Below are 18969 nucleotides of genomic sequence, written 5' to 3' on the forward strand. Positions count from 1 at the left end.
GAGTACGTATTCTAAAGCCCTCTCTTTCTAAACCAAACTCAGTCACTACCTTGAAATTCTCCCAGTTCTGCTGCAGCAATTATGGCGAGTGGAAGGGGGGGCGAGGGGGCGTGGGGGAGCCTTAGGGAGTGGCTGGAGGTTGTGAGAGGGAGGGCCAGCGGGTGGAGCTCAGGCTCCCTCTCTCCGAGTCCTCCAACCAGAGTGTTTTAAGGTTGGAGTGTGAAGAGAGAACTAAAAGCTTGTGCCTCGCGGGTGGGGTGGGAACTGAGTCAGGCCCACCTTCCTTCACAGCCTGGCTCTGCACTGCCTGACGCTTGAAATGGGGTTAAAGGAGACAATGCCTATGAAGCAGCAGAGCAGAGTTGGTGCTCAGTACACATAGGACCTCTGCTTTTGCTCAGCACTGCTCCCCCCTTCTCCCCTCCCCTCCCCCAGCCCCAGCAGATCGTCAGGTCCTGCCTCGAGCAGCTGTACTGGCCAAGCTAACCGGCTTAGATGTAGAATAAGAAAGACTGAGAGGGGACCAGGGCGGGGGACCCCTCCCCCGTCCTACCACCAGCTGGGTAGCCTGTAGCCTCATCCTCAGAGAGAGAGCGGAGCCCTGCGGCATGGGTGTCCCTGGGACCAGCACTCCCTTCCTGGCCATGGCTGACGGTAACAGCAGTAAAGGTGAGGGCAGAGGTTGGCTCCAGACATGGCTATGGGGTGAGGCAAAGGCCAGCCTCCTACCTGCCGAAGGAAAGCTGGGATCGGTTGCTAAATCTGTACCAGGATTGGACAGAGTAAGAACTGTCTGGATCTGATGCCATAAAGCGATGTCAATGGGCCGCACAGGTGAGCCCTACCTTGTAGCGGGGTGGCTTTCTCTGTCTCTCCTGCTGGGAGGAGTCTCGCTGGGTCTAGGTAGTTTGTGTATAGAGAACACCCTTGACAGCCCATGACCTTGGGTGTCCCTGGACGACCCTCCACCCTCCATGACCCAGTCAGCCTCGGAGACACAGCTCCTGACCTGGAGCCAAGTGTTGCCCATGGCAGGTGGTGGCCTGTGGGCTCTGAGTGTGGGGGCGGCTGTGGGCACAGCGGCCATGTGCCCTGTTGAACAGATGTTTGCCCAGGGCTGGGTGAGCATGAACAGTGTGAGCCTTGAGTACCTCCTCTGCCACCAGCTGCTATCCCCTCGTCCGTTCAGCCACCTGCCCCACCTCCCCGTGCTCTTGCTCTGCATGACACGTGCACTGACCGGTTCCAAGATCACCATCTTCATGAAGAACAGTCATTCAATGCGAGCTGCCTGCCCATTGAACTGTGTGTGAGTATGTGAGTGTGTGTGTGTGTATGAGTGTGTGCGTGTGAATGAGAAAAAGCATTGTCCATGGGCCTGGAGAATAAAGTGTGGCCTAAGTTAGGCGGGTTACCTAAGAGTCCACATGCCTCTATTTCCTAATCTGTAAAATGGGCACATCACCCCTGCCCGAGCGCTTGTTATTGCATGTGTGGGAGAAGGATGAGGGGCATCCCTGGTACATCATGTGACAACACTTTGTAAACCGAACAAGGTAACATATAAACACACACATGTAAAAACACATAAAAATCGGTTTCAGCTTTGTGAATGCTCTGCTGAAAGAGGAGGTATAATTACTGTCATTTCCTCACAGGGAAACGAAGGTCTCGCAGCTGCGTGGGGCGGTCTCCCCTTCTGGGGCCCCCACGTCTAGAGAATGTGCTCAGCCTTTGCTTTCATCCACATGGGAACAGCTGAGGAAGCGCGTCCAGGCCGGCAGCAGCTTTTGGAGCAGACGCGGCAGATTCCCCCCCCCGCCCAGCGCCCAGGGGGGTGGCAGTCCCTGCCTGGTCCCTCCCAGGCCCTCGGAGGCAGGCTCCTGCAGAGCCTCCGGAACCTTCCCAGAGGGCGAGGCTCCCTCCCAGCACCCAGTCTGGTGGGGAGATCCGTGAGCTCTGGGTCCTACCTTGTGTGACCTCATTTGAATGAGAGCAACGACTGGAACCAGGTCCTGAGAGCGCTGCTGAGTCAGGGTCCTGGGCGCACGGCTGCTGGGGGGTGAGAGGCAGAGGCCCTGCCTCGGGGCGACTGCGTGGGCAAAAGTCTCCCAGGTGGAAGGCGTCCCCCAGTCAGATGCCCGCTGCCTGGGCAGCTTCCCACCAGCAGTGGGTCTCCCTCTGCCCCAGCCCCTCCGGCCCCAGGAAAGGCCTTCCCTCACAGGCGCTCGCCTGGTCACACGGCTCGACTATGACAGTCACCCTTGGAATCGGCCACCCGGTCCAGGCCCCGTCCCTCTGCTCCCTGGTCCTCCACCCTTCAGACCACGTGGCTCTAGGACAGTGATGGCGAACCTATGACACGCGTGTCAGAGGTGACACGCGAACTCATTTTTCTGGTTGATTTTTCTTTGTTAAATGGCATTTAAATATATAAAATAAATATCAAAAATATATGTCTTTGTTTTACTATGGTTGCAAATATCAAAAAATTTCTATATGTGACACGGCACCAGAGTTACGTTAGGGTTTTTCAAAATGCTGACACGCCGAGCTCAAAAGGTTCGCCATCACTGCTCTAGGGGAAGCCTCTGCCCTGTGCTAACCGTGACTGGCTCATAGGCAAATGTGCTCTCCTCCAGGCACCCGGCGTCCCTCTGCCTCTCATGCTCCCTCAGATGGCATTTCATCTCCCCACGCTGCGTCTCCAATCCTGAGGTGCTGCTTCGGCAAGTGGGGGGCCCCGAATGGGAAGCGGTGGAGATGGGTCTATCCCAGCCGGGACACAAAGGCAGGACAGGCTCTTTCTCATTCACTCACACACACACACACACACACCACACACACACACACACACACACACTCACACACACACACACACACCTGCCGGAGGAAAGCTGGGATCGGTTGCTAAATCTCTACCAGGATTGGACAGAGTAAGAACTGTCTGGATCTGATGCCATAAAGCGATGTCAATGGGCCGCACAGGTGAGCCCTACCTTGTAGCGGGGTGGCTTTCTCTGTCTCTCCTGCTGGGAGGAGTCTCGCTGGGTTTTAGGTAGTTTGTGTATAGGGAACACCCTTGACAGCCCTTGACCTTGGGTGTCCCTGGACGACTCCACCCTCCATGACCCAGATGCCGGCTTCTCCACAGGCCCCGGAGCCCTTCCCTGAGGCGATGCTCCGCAGAGAGCCCGGCCTGTGGGGGACCAGCGAGCTCTGGGTGCACAGGTCCACCGCTCTAGGCCTCACTCTCTCCACCAGGAGACGGAGGGGACTGGACAGAATAATCTTTTAAGTCCCTCAAGCATTAGCGGTCTAAATCGAGGGTCTCTGGGACAACTGTGCCGTCTGGGCCAGCTCCCTGGGAGACCCTCGGGCCACGAGGGCCGGGACAGGCCTGGCGGGAAGGGGCTGGAGGTTGGAGTCTGTTCACTGTCAGCTGTTGGCTCATAATTTCTCCCGGAGCCAGTGGAGCAGGGCCTTTAGGTTGAAGGATGGTTGATCTTCACCGTGTCCTGTAGGTCCCTGGTTGCTGGTTACAGGCAGTGTTCGTGCTGAGAATCTTTAAAAAAATGGGGAAAAAGAGCCCTGGCCAGTTTGGCTCAGTGGATAGAGTATCAGCCTACAGACCAAAGGGTCCTGGGTTCGATTCCGGTCAAGGGCACGTACCGTGGTTGCAGGGTCCTCCCCAGCCTGGGCCCTGGTCAGGGCATGTGCAGGAGGCAACCAATCGATGTGTTTCTCTCACATCGATATTTCTCTCTGTCTTTCCCTCTCTTCCACTCTCTCTAAAATGGGGAAAATATCCTCGGGTGGGGATTAACAGAAAAAGGAGAAGAAAGAACAATCATGTTTCTGATGGACAGAGGTGGAGTACTTGGACCCTGGCCAGGCTTCTAGATGGGGTAGGATGGCCTCCCCAGGTCGTTTGGAAATGAGGGTGGGTGGTATTTTGGCATCTCGGTGCCTAGAGTAAGGAGCTGCCAGCATTTCCTTGTGGAGAGGACATACTGGGGATAGAGTGTTTGATGTCTGGGACAGTCCCAAATAAATCAGAACGCTTCTACCCAAGTTGCTGTCCTGCGTCAGAGACCCCCTGTGGTATGTTCACCGCCCGGAGACAGGACACACCTGGGATGCCGGGCCCTTGAGACGCGCAGCTATAGAAAGGGACCGGGGGCCTCGGTTCTGCTCTCTCACTGTCACGTGTGGCCTCGTGTGGCAGGCCAAATTCCGGGGGCTGGTGTCAGGCCAAAGGCACTGTAATGCAAGTAAAGGGTCTGCATGGTGCCTGGCAAAAGCCAAGTGCTGCAAAGACAGTGGGCACGGCCTGGTGAGGATGGTGAAGCAGGTGCGCCCGGTGCGGGGGGCCGTGGACTGAAGGCACCGGATTCCATCCCCGCTGCTCCGTCTCGTCCCAGGGGAAGGACCAGCTCTGGCCGAGGGCCTAGACTCCGTCTGTCTTCAAGACGCACACACAGAAGGGCTTCCTGATGCTGCCGCCGGACCTGCTCGCTGGGCTGGATTTGGATGGACGCAGGGGTTGAGCTGGGCCCGGGCACCGCTGGCCGGTCCTCTCTGGGCCTAGTTTTTCCAGCTGTGGGATGAGGACAATCAGAGTGAAGACAGACAATATACCGGAGGTAGTTTCCAGTTGTTCGTATGGAAAACAATACAATAATTAACGAATCAGACGAGAGCAAACTGGTCTGTGTGCTCACACTGTAAACCTAGTTTTGCCCGCCTGCATGGGAGCGGAAGCCTGTGTGTGGAGATCAGCCTCGCAATGAACCGGGAGCCTCACAGGCCCCCGCGGCTGCCGAGCCGCATGGGCTAGCGCAGCGCTTGGTCACGCTTTGTCGTTGCATGACCTCGATCAGCAGGTCCAGTCCCCGCGGTGCGAAGGTCCTCAGGCCGACCAGGAGATTGCCCACTGCTGGGGAAGGTGACCGTGGAGCCCAGATGGCAGGGCCATCTTTTCCCAGAGGAGGGCGGCCAGCCTGGAGACCGGGCCACCTGAACCGAAAGAGCTTCCTGCCGGGCCAGACGGCCCTCCCACGTCTGGTGGGCCCACACGTTACATATCGCTCCAGCGACTCTTATGCGGGGTAACGCTGAGAGCTTCAGTCTTTCCTTGTGTCGTTGTTATTAGTGTCATTGTAGGTGAGAGGTAAATGCTTGTTGTGGGGTATTTATTTCACAAATAATGCTTGTGCTCTAATAACAATGATCACAGCAAAAGATAGAGGTGAGGCCGGCCCTTCTCACTAGGAACCATCACCCCTGAACTCACCTACCTGCGAGCCCTCTGCACAGGGTCAGCGCGGGTCCAGGTCGCACTTGACACAGAGGTCAGCATTGGCCCAGGTCACACTTTACACAGGGGTCAGCATTGGCCCAGGTCACACTTTACACAGGGGTCAGCATTGGCCCAGGTCACACTTGACACAGAGGTCATGCTCTGGCCCAGGTCACACTTGACACAGAGGTCATGCGCTGGCCCAGGTCACACTTGACACAGAGGTCAGTGCTGGCCCAGGTCACACTTGACACAGGGGTCATGCTCTGGCCCAGGTCACACTTGACACAGGGGTCAACATTGGCCCAGCTCGCACTTGACACAGAGGTCAACATTGGCCCAGGTCACACTTGACACAGAGGTCATGCTCTGGCCCAGGTCACACTTGACACAGAGGTCATGCTCTGGCCCAGGTCACACTGCTCGTAAGCGGCAGAGCAGGGACTCACCTGTGGGTGCCTGGCTGTGGGGTCTGAGTGGGTAGCCATTGTGCTGAGTGCCCAGTCCTGTGCTAGGCCCCGGGATGGAGTGGTGAGCGGGAGGGGAGCTCACAGCCTGCAGGGAGCCCCGCCCACTTCCCCTGCCTCCTGCTCCCCTGAGGACCCGCTGTGCCCTCCCTCCCGCATGACTGTGCCCAGGCGGACTCCTCGCTCAGGCCCCTGCCTATCTGGGGTGGGGGCGTGATGGGGCCCAGTGCTGGCTCAGCTCCCTGGGAGGAGCCCCAAGAGTGAGACCAGTCAGTGTCCTGAGGGGGAGAGCACAGTGCCTCCCCCCTCCCCGTGGGAGAGGCCACGTGTGGTGTCAGTCCCCTGGGTGGTCATTTCCGATGATCAGGGATAATTCAGGGTGCACCTGGGAGGAAGCCTCGGTTGGCCAGACACCCCCCTCCCAACCCAGGGGGCCCATGGGTGACGAATACCTGGTGTCCCCTTTCTTTCCACAAACTAATCCCCCTGGCCAGACGCAGGGCAGAGCGAGGGAGTTGATGCAACGAATATTTAGATTTCGGGGGTGACCCTGGGGCAGCCAAATGCCCGGGGCGATTTCCGGTTTAAAAATATCGCTGTGCTATTTCCACTCGGCTGATCTCGTGGGGGTGTGGAGCTGTTCTATGGGGCGGCATCGGATGCTCGGTGTTACCGCGAGGAGATTAACTGGGCTTAAGGCTGGGCGTCTGTCACATCACAACCAAGCCCACAACTTCCATTTTCTATTAAAAACCCACTTTCCCCTCCGACCAGAGAAGCGCTGCTGTTGATCTGAATGTCTCTTCACATGTGAAGTGCTGCCCCCCTGTCGTTCTCTCTGTGAATATCCGCACTCGGCCTGCAAGGGAAGCAGAAGCAGCGGCTGGGCTGGGGAGTGAGGGAAAGGAGGTGTTTCCTGTCCAGGGATTTGTTTTCCAAATTAGGATTGGCCTCAGAGCGTGAAGGAGAAACCTCATCAGGCCCCAAACTTGTGGCAGAAAACGCCCGGGCTTGGGGGCCAGGCCGGCCTTGCTGGGGGCTGGCTCTGTCTCCGTCTCGCTGTGTGATTTGGGAAATTTCTCCCCATGAGCCTCTTCTCCTCCCCTGTGCATGCAGCTCCTTTGTGTGAGGATTACATGAGAAGCCCGGTGCATGCACACAGTAGGTGCTCAATTAATGTTAGTCTCCTCTCTTTGGAGAGCTTTGCGCCATTGGCCGGGCCAGTAAGCCGTCAGGGAAATGGTGTGGCCAGAAGGAAGTTGGGCACAGGCTCCAAGAACTCGACTGACCTCAGTCACCTGTCCTGAGCGATCACGCCATGCGCACCAGGAGGAGCCCGCAAACCTCCCCCCCCAGCCCCCGCGCCCACCACCGAGGGCCCAGCCCGCTGATTCCGCCTCCTCTCCCCAGTCCCACCCAGTGCCCTGCCTGGAAGGTTTCTGTTGTGTCCCCACACATGCCAGACCCACACGTGTCACCGAGCCACTGTGCCGGCGGTCCCTTCCCAGGAGGGCCTCTTTCCGATCCTCCACCCAGGCTAGGCTCGAGCCCTGTTCCCAGAGCCTCCTCGTTCCCAGAGCTTCCTCTCAGATGCTGAGTAATGGACCTCCCTCCCGGGGCTCGTGGGGAATCAGTGCTCAGCCCTCTGCTCACTGCCCTGGCGCTGGGGGACCCTTCTGGCCACTCCCCTCCTGGTGCTTCCCCACACCCGGGCCTGCTGACCATGGCTGCTCCTGAGCCCCTGAGAACCAAGTCTTTCCTGGTCCCTGGTCAGCAAGGACGGGGAAGGAGAGCCCTGTTTGCGGGGGAGGAGGAGGTGAAGGGGTGGGAAAGGACTGGAGTCCCACAGGTGCAGAGGGGCGCTGGCCCCGGCATCCTTTGCCCTCACCTTAGGCCCTCTGGCCCCTGGGGTGGGGGTTGCTGGGACCAGAACAGCAAGCCCATCCCTCAGACTCACACCTCATCAGGTGGCACCAAGCACAGTCACATTCCATGTTGCCGTTGGGTGGTCCTGGGGTGGGGGTGGAGGTGGGGTGGAGGGCAGGTAGGTGATGCAATCCTGCAGTCCTCCCTCTTTCGACACCAGGGCTCAGAGCGGCTAGTGGGCTGCCTGAGGCCACACAGCTGGTCAGGGAGCAGGAGGGAAGTAGCTCTGTCAGACCCCCGGCTCTGGCTCTGGCTCCGGCTCCTGCTCCGGCTCTGCACACACTCCTGGCTCTTCTCTGAGCTGCTGAGGCCCAGAAGACTCCACCAGGAGACTGAGAAGGAGGGAAAGCCCCGCGTGAAGGCCACGCCAGCCTCAGGGAGGCCCTCGGGCCCTGCTACTCCCCTGTCGTGGCGAGGGGACTGCGCGCACCCACTGCCGCTGCAGCCACTCACTGTGCCCTGGGCCAGCCTTCACCTGGGCACGTGGCAGAGATTTGAGGTGGTCAGTGCCTCAGTTTCCTCTTTGTGCATCTGCTCACTTCTTTCTCTGAGCAGGTGGAGGAGACTAAAGTCATGTTTGTGGAAGGGCTTCTGCGTCTGGGGCTGACAGGTGCCTGTGATGGTAAAATATGAGGCCGATGTAGGTGCAAAACGCTCTTGTTTTACGCCCGAGGTGATGTTTCCTGACGGCCACGCGCTGTCAGCCGCAGGCAGCAATGAATGGTTGGTCTGACCCTCCCCAGCCCAGGCTCGGAAGACAGCAGCTCACACCCGGGCGGGAGAACCAGGAGGCCGCTCTCCTTTGCTGTAAATCTGTCTTTCATCCGCCCGACAGGTGGCTGGACAGTCCCGGTCAATCCATCAAGTAGATCTTCTCTTGTGGCTGCTGAGACCCTGTCCCTGGCTCTGGCAGGCCCCGGGGCCCGCTTGCGGGCAGGGGCGTGCGTTGTGGCTGGCGCTCCTGCGGGAGGGTGGGGAGCCTGGGAAGGGGCTGCCTCACAGGCAAGGAGGCTGGGACAGGTGTCCTGTGGGAGAGAAGGCGGCTGGGAATGTGTGTTGGGGTGTGGGGGCTCAGGGGATGGAAGACACGTTGGGGAGGAGAATGCCGCCCATATTTTGTGGTTTGACTTGTCGTCAGCTCCGTGCCCACTCAGCAAGGGTGGCACCGTTGGTTTGTGGCCCGGGTCCAGTGCTTACTGGTACCCTCTGCGTTACTTTGGGTAAGTTAGTTAACTCTGAGTCTTCATCTCCTTACCATTCTAAGTAAAATAGAAATAGAATAGTAGCATCGCGCCCTGGCCAGTTTGGCTCAGTGGATAGAGTGTCGGCCTGCAGACTGAAGGGTTCTGGGTTCAGTTCTGGTCAAGGGCACGTACTTGGTTGCAGGCATCCCTGGCCCTGGTCAGGGCTTGTGTGAGAGGCAACCAATTGATGTGTCTCTCTCACATCAATGTTTCTCTCCCTCTCCCTCCCACTCTCTCTTAAAAAAAAATCAATGGGAAAAATATCCTCGGGTGAGGATTAGCAACAACAACAAAAAGATTAAAAAAAAATAAAATACTTAAAAAAAAAAAAAAAGAATAGTAGCATCGCCTAGGACAGTGATGGCGAACCTTTTGAGCTTGGCCTGTCAGCATTTTGAAAAACCCTAACTTAACTCTGGTGCCGTGTCACATATAGAATTTTTTTGATATTTGCAACCATAGTAAAACAAAGACTTATATTTTTGATATTTATTTTATATATTTAAATGCCATTTAACAAAGAAAAATCAACCAAAAAAATGAGTTCGCGTGTCACCTCTGACACGCATGTCATAGGTTCGCCATCACTGGCCTAGGAAGTCCTGCAGACGTGAAGCTGTGACTGGGGGACAGCATCCTCCTCCTTCCGTATGTTCTCACCCGCCCTGAGTCAGCGCCTGAATTCTCCTCTTTAGGAATCTCTCTGAGCCTCCCAAGCCCACTTGTCAGGCACAGGGCAGTCTTTCTGGGCTGCGATGGGTTCCGCTCCCAGCATCCACGAAGCGGCCGTGGTGAGGGGACTGATCACTAGGTTGTCTGTTGTCTCAGGAAGCAGCCAGGACCCCAGAGTGAGGCACTGTGAAGTGCCGGTCCTACAGCCCCCCCCCCCCCCCGCCCAGGAAGGGTGTGTGTGTGTGTGTGTGTGTGTGTGTGTGTGTGTGTGTGTAGTTGTGAATTCTGTTCCCGATGGTTGAATATGGAAGCTGGAGGAGGAGGCAGTCCCCTGTGTATTACTGCGGTGGCTACAGCGATCTCATGGTTGGAAATCGGACTCTGGGCCCAGATGGCCTGCGTCCACCTCTCTGGGCCCTCACTCACCGGTTGTGTGGTCTTGGGTGAGTGGCTTTGACCTCTCGGCACCCTAGCTCCCTCAGCTTTAAGCGGGATGATTATGAGGCCGACTGGTAAGGCAGTGGGGAGGACTGAGAGCGGTCCTGTAAGTAACGTGCGTACAGCGGTGCCCGGCGTGCTGAAGGTGCTCGGCAGTGGTTTGTTGACTGGGACAGTTAAAACATTGCGTGGCGAGAGGAGGCCACCACTCTGCTATGCTGAAGGGTCGGAAGCCATTGCTTAGGTAATAAATATTTCTTGAGCAGCTACTATACGCAGGCAGGTTCACACCCATGTGCGAGGCTGGAGTCTCTGCAGGGTGGTCTGCCTCTGGCTCACCATTGCCAGCATCTTCCAGGAGGTGAGCAGCGGGTCTCTCAGGAGGTGAGCAGGCTCGAGGAAGGGAAGCTGGCGAAGGTGGACCCTGAGAGAAACTTTCCTACCCCGCAGTTTGCCCACCTGTGAAATGGTGTGATTGTGTGACCTTGGAGAATGCTCCAGCCACTGCGAGTGGGCACATCTGAGCTTCTTGGGGTCTCCTGGTGGCCACCCTCCTCTTCCCAGAGCAGACCTGCTCAACCACCAGCAGAGGGAATATCCCGGGAGGAGAGGGAGGAGGAGGAGGAGGAGGAGGAGGAGGAGGAGGAGGAGGAGGAGGAGGGGGAGGAGAAGGAGGAGGAGGAGGAGGGGAAAGAGGAGGAGGGGGAGGGGAGGGGGAAGAGGGGGAGGGATGCTGCCACTCCCGGAGCCTCTGGGCGCTCAGCGATGCACTTGCTATAAGAGGTCTCCCCGACGCCCTAGCTGGAGCCGAGGACGGATGTGTCTAGCGCTGCTGCCCGTGGCTCCACGTGGCTCCTTATGAGATGCTGTGAATCGCTCTGACCAATGAGGCTCAATGGCCTCCCTCAACGCGCTGCCTGGTACATTCTCCCTGGAGACCCAGCTGGGAGTCAAGCCAAGAATATTAACGCAGTCCAGATGCGGGCCTTCCCCTGCCCGCCGAGTTGTGGCAGTTGAGGTCAAGTTGGCCCCTGCACTCCGAGCAGCAGCGAGCGGGTTTGGGTTCGAGTGGTTCATGTGGTCCTTGATCTTCAGGGTGGAGAGGGCGCGGCTTCCCCGGAGACCTGGGACCAGGCTCTCTCCTCCTCAGGGTCTGCCCCTCCTGGTCAGAGGTGGTCCTTCTTTCAGTCTGCAGGCTGACGCTCTATCCACTGAGCCAAACCGGTTAGGGCTGAGGTGGTCCTTCTTAAAGGGACAGGCCTCTTCGTGGGGAGGCAGGGCCCAGATTCCCTCACTCAGGGCTCCCCCAGTTTGGGGCAGGAAAGCCGAGGTCCCAAGCTAAAATGCGCGCTGAGACGCTGCCCTCCTGTCGGTGGCCCTGCCACAGCAGCCGCTGCCATGGGAGCATGCTCTCCCTGTGAGCGGGGGTGGGGGACGGTGGCCGCCGGCCAGGGGTGATGGAGTCCGCAGCCTGGTCCATCCTCCCCACGTTTACGATCTGAGGAAACGCTGATCAGACAGGGAAGGGCATTCCGCAGTCGGCCATGGCAGGGCAGGTTGAGAAGTGGGCGGTCTCTTGCTCCCGCACTCAAAGGCATCACCCACAATCCTTCCTTCAGCCTGTGGGCTGGCATTTTCCAAACTGGCCTCCAGAGGTCAAGGCCGCTCTCAGGTCTCCTGGGGTCTCTGTCTTCCAGGTGAGCACCCGCACTCCCTTCAGCCACGCCTTGCAGAACACTGGCTTGCACCTTTGCCCGCTCAGCGGGGGTGGTTACAAAGTGCACAGAGACCTCTTTGGGAGCAATGGAGTCACATGTCTGATCTGGGGCTTATTGGCTTTGTCGTCTCAGGCAAGTCCCCCATCTCATCTCAGCCTGTAACAGACAATGATGAGGAGCAGTGGTACCTCCTCCCCACAGGACGGTACAGGTGAATGGTGGGGATGGGTGTGAACCTGCCTGCGTATAGTAGCTGCTCAAGAGATATTTACTATCTGAGCAATGGCTTCCGACCCTTCAGCATAGCAGAGTGGTGGCCTCCTCTCGCCACGCAATGTTTTAACTGTCCCTGTGCGAGGCCGGAGTCTCTGCAGGGTGGTCTGCCTCTGGCTCACCGCTGCCAGTGCCGGTAAACAGTTGGCGCTCAGTAAGCGCTTGTGGAGTGAGGTGCTTGGCGGTCCTGAGTGTGGGCTCGCTGCCTCTGGCCCGCGAGGGTCTTACCAAGTCCGCTAACGGAGCCCCTCCCTTGCCCCCTGCAGCCCGCCCGGAAGATGCTGGCACCAGCCTCTACTTTGTGAATGACTCCTTGCAGCAGGTGACCTTCTCCAGCTCCGTGGGGGTCGTGGTGCCCTGCCCGGCTGCGGGCTCCCCCAGCGCAGCCCTTCGATGGTACCTGGCCACGGGGGACGACATCTATGACGTGCCCCACATCCGGCACGTGCACGCCAACGGGACGCTGCAGCTCTACCCCTTCTCCCCCTCCGCCTTCAACAGCTTCATCCACGACAATGACTACTTCTGTACCGCGGAGAACGCCGCCGGCAAGATCCGCAGCCCCAACATCCGCGTCAAAGCAGGTGAGGCCGGCCCCTGCCCGCTGCAGGGAGCAGTCCGGAGGGCTGAGCTGGGGAGCGGGCAGCACCCATCATTCTGACACGTGTGTAACATTGTGGGGGAGGGGGACTTGGCAAAAGTCAGTCCCTCAAGGAAAGTTTTGTTCTTTGGAATCTTAGCTCTTTGCCACTCACTGTAGGTCCTTAGGCTGAGAACACCCCTTGCTATTTTTTAAAATATTTTGTATTGATTTCAGAGGGGAAGGGAGAGGGAGAGAAAGACAAAAACATCAATGATGAGAGAGAATCATGGGTCGACTGCCTCCTGCACACCCTACACTGGGGATCAAACCACAACCCGGGCATGTGCCCAGGAATCAAACCGTGACCTCCTGGTTCATAGGTTGACGCTCAACCACTGAGCCACACCAGCTGGGTGAGAACATCCCTTTCTGAGTCTCAGTTTTCTCACCTACAAAGGGGATGCCAGTCTCTACCCTGCTTCTCACCGCCTGTGGTCATTGTGAGATCGCACACATTCACATGAAGTGCTCCTGTTGGTGCTTGACTCATGGAAAACATCCAATGAGCTTCATTCCTTCCTTCTTAAATTAAAAATAAAACCTTTTATTGAAACAACTAGAGGCCTGGTGCACAAAATTCATGCACGGGGTGGGGGGGGGGCAGCGCATCCCCTCAGCCCGACCTGCACCTGCTCGCAATCTGGGACCCCTTGGGGGATGTCCAACTGCTGGTTTAGGTGGGATTGGGCCTAAAATGGCAGTCCGACATCCCTCTCGCAATCCGGGACCGCTGGCTCCTAACCGCTCACCTGCCTGATCGCCCCTAACCACTCTGCCTGCCTGCCTGATCGCCCCTAACCACTCTGCCTGCCTGCCTGCCTGACCGCCCCTAACCACCTCTGCCTCAGCCCCTGTCACTGCAGCTTCATCCGGAAGGTCGTCCGGAAGGACATCCGGTCTAATTAGCATATTACACTTTTATTATTATAGACTAGAGGCCCGGTGCACAAAAATTTGTGCACTCGGGGGGTCCCTCAGCCCAGCCTGTGCCCTCTTGCAGTCTGGGACCCCTTGGGGGATATCCACCCACTAGCATAGGCCCACTACCCAGGGGATTGGGCCTAAGCTGGCAGTCGGACATCCCTCTGGCAGCCCGGGGGCCCTCAGGGGATGTCCACTTGCCAGCGGGGAGCAGTCCTAAGCTGCAGTCGGGCATCCTTAGCGCTGCTGAGGAGGCGGGAGAGGCTCCCACCACCACCGCTGTGCTGGCAGCCGTCAGCCTGGCTTGTGGCTGAGCAGAGCTCCCACTGTGGGAGCGCACTGACCACCAGGGTGCAGCTCCTGCATTGAGTGTCTGTCCCCTGGTGGTCAGTGTGTGTCATAGTGACCAGTCATTCCCAGTTGTTCTGCTGTTAGGGTCAATTTGCACATTACCCTTTTATTATATAGGATAGAGGCTTGGTGCATGGGTGGGGGCCGGCTGGTTTGCCCTGAAGGGTGTCCCGGATCAGGGTGGGGGTCCCGCTGGGGTGCCTGGCCAGCCTGGGTGAGGGGCTGAGGGCCGTTTTCAGACTGGCCACACCCCCTTCAGGGAGGGAGGGCCTGCTGGGGTGCCTGGCCAGTCTAGGTGAGTGGCTGATGGCTGTTTGCAGGCTGGCCACAGCCCCCAGCCACCCAAGCTCCCAGTGGAGGCTGGCTGGAAGCAGGTATCTGGGATTTATTTAGCTTCTATAATTGAAACTTTGTTGCCTTTAGCAGAGGCCACAGCCGGCCAGGGCAGATGGGAAGCTTGGCTTCCTCCATCGTGGGGGCAACCAAGCCTCCTGCTTGCTCCAGCTCCGTGGCTGCAGGCCGCCATCTTGCTTGGGTTAATTTGCATATAGTTGCTCTGATTGGCCGGTGGGCGTGGCTTGGGGCGTAGCAAAGGTATGGTCAATTTGCATGTTTCATTAGATTAGATATATAAAGAGAAGTGCATTTATTATACGCATGCAGCTTGATGCATTTCCCAAAGTCTAACCGATATCCAGCTCAGGATATGCAGTTAGTCACACGGAAGCCCCCTTATGCGTTTCCCATCACCAGGCCCAGGAGAAGCCCCTGTCCTGACTCCTGCCTGATGATATTGCCAATGTCTATACTTTAAATAAGTGGAGTCCCACAGTCCGTGTTCTCTCTAGCCGTTTGCTCACCGTTCTGTTTGTGGGATTCACCCCTGCTGCTGTGAGGGAGCCATGCATCTCATCGCTGTGGTCTCCTGCTCCCCACGCTGCCTGCCCTTCATCCGCCCTGGTGATGGCTGTGCGAGGACAGTGTTTCTCACGAGAACAGCCATTCAGGTGAAATTCATGGTGGAAAACTGTTAGCAGTGAAGGAGTTTGGCCTTTGGAAGTAGTAATCGGTCAAGGAAGTGAGCCTTTCTCAGGTGGCTTCTCTAGAGAAAACAGAAAGTCTCATTTCTTGGAGTCAGGCCTGCAGGCCCGGCATGGCCCAGGTCAGCTACTTGGCGAGGACGTCCCTGTCCGCTGGGTGTCACCTTCAGCTGTGAGGTGGGCCCAGGCTGGCTTGGCTGAGCTCCTCTTGGAGAGGATGTCCCTGTCCGCCGGGTGCCAGCCTCAGCTGTGAGGGGGCCTCCACTGTAAGGAAGCAGGGAACTTGGGGAGTGGTTTTCTGGGAAGAGCTTGTGGTGGGAGAGGACAGGCGGCCTGGTGGCCCCTGCAGGGGTCCGGCCTTGAGCACCATCCCTGGGGCACAGGGGAGAGTTCTGGAGCGAGGTCTCTGACTCCGGGTCCGGGCTCAGGAGCGCCTGTTACAAGTACAGGTGCCGAGTAGCTGGGCCCAGGCGTGTGGGGAGCGAGGAGGGGGGAGTTCTTTGTTAAACAGCTGACCTTCCCATTTCATTGGGTGGGGGAGGGAGTGACCTCAGAACCCAGGGCCACGCTCAGAGCCTAGCCTATGGGCTCCCGTGGGGTTGCCTTTCAGGAGCCTTCCTTTGTCCCCTGAAACGCAGGGGGCCGGCCGGGAGGGAGCACTGGGCGGGGTTGCAGCCCCGCGCCGGCCTCCACGGGCCAAGAGGAAGTGAGGTCACATTACCTGGCACAGACTTCGTTGGGTTTGGGTGCAATTCTCACAATGACCCTGTAGAGTGTTTCTAACCAAGGAGGGACTGAGAGAGGTTCCGTCACCTGCCCAGGGCGCGGCCAGTCCCACAGAGATGGCGCCGTAATGAGGCCCAGCCCTGCGGCCCCGCCTCGGGTGCCAGGCCTTCTACACGCTGCACTATTATTACTGCCATTACTTCATTATTATTTCCTTTTACAGATGAGGCTGCAAAAGGTTAACAGTTCTCGCCCAGGGCACACAGCTGCTCAGAGTAGGAGACAGCACCCGCCTGCCTGTCTGACACCCTAACCACTGGCCTCTGCTGGTCCCTCGGCCCATCCTGGGGGTGCGCCCCAACCCCACCCTTCTCCTCCTCCCCTCTGCTTCCCTCCAGGGTCAGCTTTCCTCAGTCTCCCCCCTGTGCACCCCCGCACCTGCAGTGCTGTGGCCACACCCAGGAAGAGGGGCCCACGGCCCCACAGAGCCAGCAGCAGTGCCTCCCTCCACCCCTCTCCCTTCCACTCAGCTGTCCTATCTCCCCCCCACCCGGGGTTGGAAAGGAAGAGGGCCCTAAAGGTGGTTGGGGGGGGGGGGGGCGGGCCAAACGGGAAACAGCCAATTAAGAGGCTCTTGATGAACATGGGGGCAGGGGCTCGGGGGGGGGGGGATGTCCCCCTGAGAGCCACGGCAGGAGGGCACCACCCAGGTGCCTGCTGAGGACAAGGCCGGAGGCAGTGGGGCTCCGGATACCCCTCGGCCGAGAAGGGGTCGAAGGATGGAGGGAGCCCCCGGAGAGGCCAAGTGGAGGAGGACAAGGAGAGGAGAGGGCAGGCCCCTCGAGCCCTGCTAAGGCTGGGCCCGTCCACCATGGGCCTGACACATGGAGTGGCTACAGGTTACAGCCCCAGAACCAGCCTGCCCAGGGCACACTGAGAGGAAGGGTCTGAGGCCGAGCGAGGCGGGCCCAGGAGTCCGCAGTGTTAGGAGGTGGGGAGAGAAGAAGGCTGTGCTTTGGAGGAGCGTGGGGACGCCCATGTCTCCGCACGCTGCGTTTCTAGAGACAAAGAGAGCGACAACCATTCTGCCCAGGAAGGCAGCAAGCCCCCCAGTTCTGCTCACGTCCTCCATTTCCCCAAGCTGCTTTCCACAGTGCGTGGCTGTGCCCAGACCCAACAAAAAATCTGTTGTGAGGTCACGTGTCCATTTTTATCTGGCAATTAATGGCCCCCGTGCCCCAAACTCTTGCCTCCCTGGGCCGAGGAACATGTGGGAACTGCAGTTTGGCTTCCTTAGGTGAATTCTAGAATATTCCCTCATATCACCCCCTGCTAAATGCGGCCGGGAGGGAGCCCGCAGCGTCCTTCCCATTTAGTGCAGTTTGTTAGCGCTCCTGACTGTGGGGCGGCCGGTGTGGGATTGTGGTCTCGTGAAGGAAGGCTCCTATTTCAGAGGCAGAGTGGGCTGCCCTGGGGGGCGGGGGAGCGGGGGGGGGGCGGGCTTGCTAAAGAAGGAGCCACACAGGCAGGAGTAAGATCCCAGCAGGGCTTGGCTGTGCAGCTCAGTGGTTGAGCATCGACCTATGAACTTAATTCCCTATCAGGGCACATGCCCGGGTTGTAGTCTCCATCCCCAGTGGGGGGCATGCAGGAGGCAGCTGATCCATGATTCTCTCTCATTGATGTTTCTCCCTCTCTCGGCCTCTCCCTTCCTCTCTGAAATCAATTAAAATATATCTTTTAAAAATCCTGGCAGGGAGTCCTGGGCCGGGTAAGTGGGAGGGTGGGAAAAGGTGGTGGAGGCTGAGGCTGGGTGTGGAGGGAGTTGGGAGCCTCTCTGGGCCCCGTGTCCAGTGGAGCCGCGACACAGGCCTTCCCGGCCCCTCTCTCCGCAGTGTTCAGGGAACCCTACACCGTCCGGGTGGAGGATCAGCGGTCCATGCGTGGAAGCATGGCCGTCTTCAAGTGCCTCATCCCCTCCTCAGTGCAGGAGTACGTCAGCGTTGTGTCCTGGGAGAAGGACACGGTCTCCATCGTCCCAGGTAGGAAGCCCGCGGGGCCTCGCAGGTGGCGGGGAGGGGCAGGGAGCGATGTCGCAGGGGTGCCGTGTGGGTTGTTGAGCGCCCCGAGGTCTTGAGCTGGTTCTGGGGAGCAGTTTGCTGTTGTTCTGGTGATGCTTCGGCAAAGTGTCTTCGGTCTCCGCTCGGTGCCCTCCGTGTGGGAGGTGCACAGCCATGTGCCAGCGGCCTCCGCCAGGTGGGTGGGCCCTGGCCCCTGACCCCTGACCCCTGACCCCTGACCCTGGGGCTTTTCTTGCCCTTGCTCTTCAGGATCGGAGTCGAGGCTGGAAGCTTGTTTGTGGAGGTTGTGGGGAGAGGGGCGTAGAGGCTGGCGTGTGGCCTGCGTGCTTGCCTTTCTGCAGGACCGTCTGGGGCTCCTTTCATGAGGCAGCTGAGACCCCTCAGAATCCCGGCTGCCCGGCCCTGGGAGGGAGGTGAATGCCAGGTGGCAGGCTCACCTGTCGGGCTGCTGGGATGCAGCCTTCAGCATCGGCTCCTTTTCCTGGTCAGGGTTCCCCTTTGGCAGGAAAACAGGTCTAGAGACCTCAAGAGAGGACTCCAGTCCTCAAAATGCCCCTGGCCTTGTCACACACCGGTCCCCTCGCCCCGCCTCCCCGCTCCCCCGTGGCCCAGGGCAGAGGCCCGGCGGCCCCTTCTCCTTCCTCCCGGGACCCGGCTTCCGTTCTGTGGAAGGAGGCGGTTGGCCTGGAACTGTGTGCCCTTCGGCGTTGACATCCATCACTAGTCCCCTGAGGTGACGCGGCTGCTCAGGCGTGCGGTTAGTGGGGAGGACAGACTTCCGTGCACACGGCCTCGGAAGTGGGCTTCCCAGTCCCGGCGCCCTGGGCCCCGTGGGAGGCCGTTGCACAGCCCGGGGCTCCGGCCCTTGTCGGACCCTCCCCTCGGGTGGAGCCCGGCCCAGGGGCTGAGGGTCTGGTGGTCCCAGGGCCCAGCTGGGAGAAGGCAGGTGCCTGGGCGTTCACCGCTAGCGTGGCAGCATCCTTTTTGTGAGACACTGACCTGTGTCTTTCTCTTGGTACATCTTCTTCCTCTCCCTCGCGAGCAGATGGCAGGGCCTGTCTCCTGGCCCCAGAACTGGTGGTGGGACAGGAGTCCGAAGCCGCTTAGGCAGCTGCTCCCCTGCGTGTGAAACCACAGGGAGTGGGAGAGGCTGGGTGCGCACTCGGG

At 58.9% G+C, this 18969-nt stretch overlaps 1 protein-coding gene across 1 annotated transcript in view; it reads left to right on the forward strand.

Annotated features, from left to right (window-relative positions):
* The window catches only part of LOC102438603 (Down syndrome cell adhesion molecule-like protein 1), a gene marked incomplete at its 3' end in the record, with an annotated part of 28741 nt that extends 10978 nt beyond the window's left edge, over positions 1-17763 (forward strand). The window contains exons 4-5 of the mRNA XM_006107545.1: positions 12307-12624; positions 17617-17763. Coding sequence (XP_006107607.1) covers positions 12307-12624; positions 17617-17763 — 465 coding nt within the window. The remainder of the gene's footprint in view (positions 1-12306; positions 12625-17616) is intronic.
* Between the last annotated feature and the right edge of the window lie 1206 nt (positions 17764-18969).

The sequence above is a fragment of the Myotis lucifugus genome, unplaced genomic scaffold (assembly GCF_000147115.1).
Source record: "Myotis lucifugus unplaced genomic scaffold, Myoluc2.0 scaffold_1253, whole genome shotgun sequence".
Lineage (NCBI taxonomy): Eukaryota > Metazoa > Chordata > Mammalia > Chiroptera > Vespertilionidae > Myotis > Myotis lucifugus.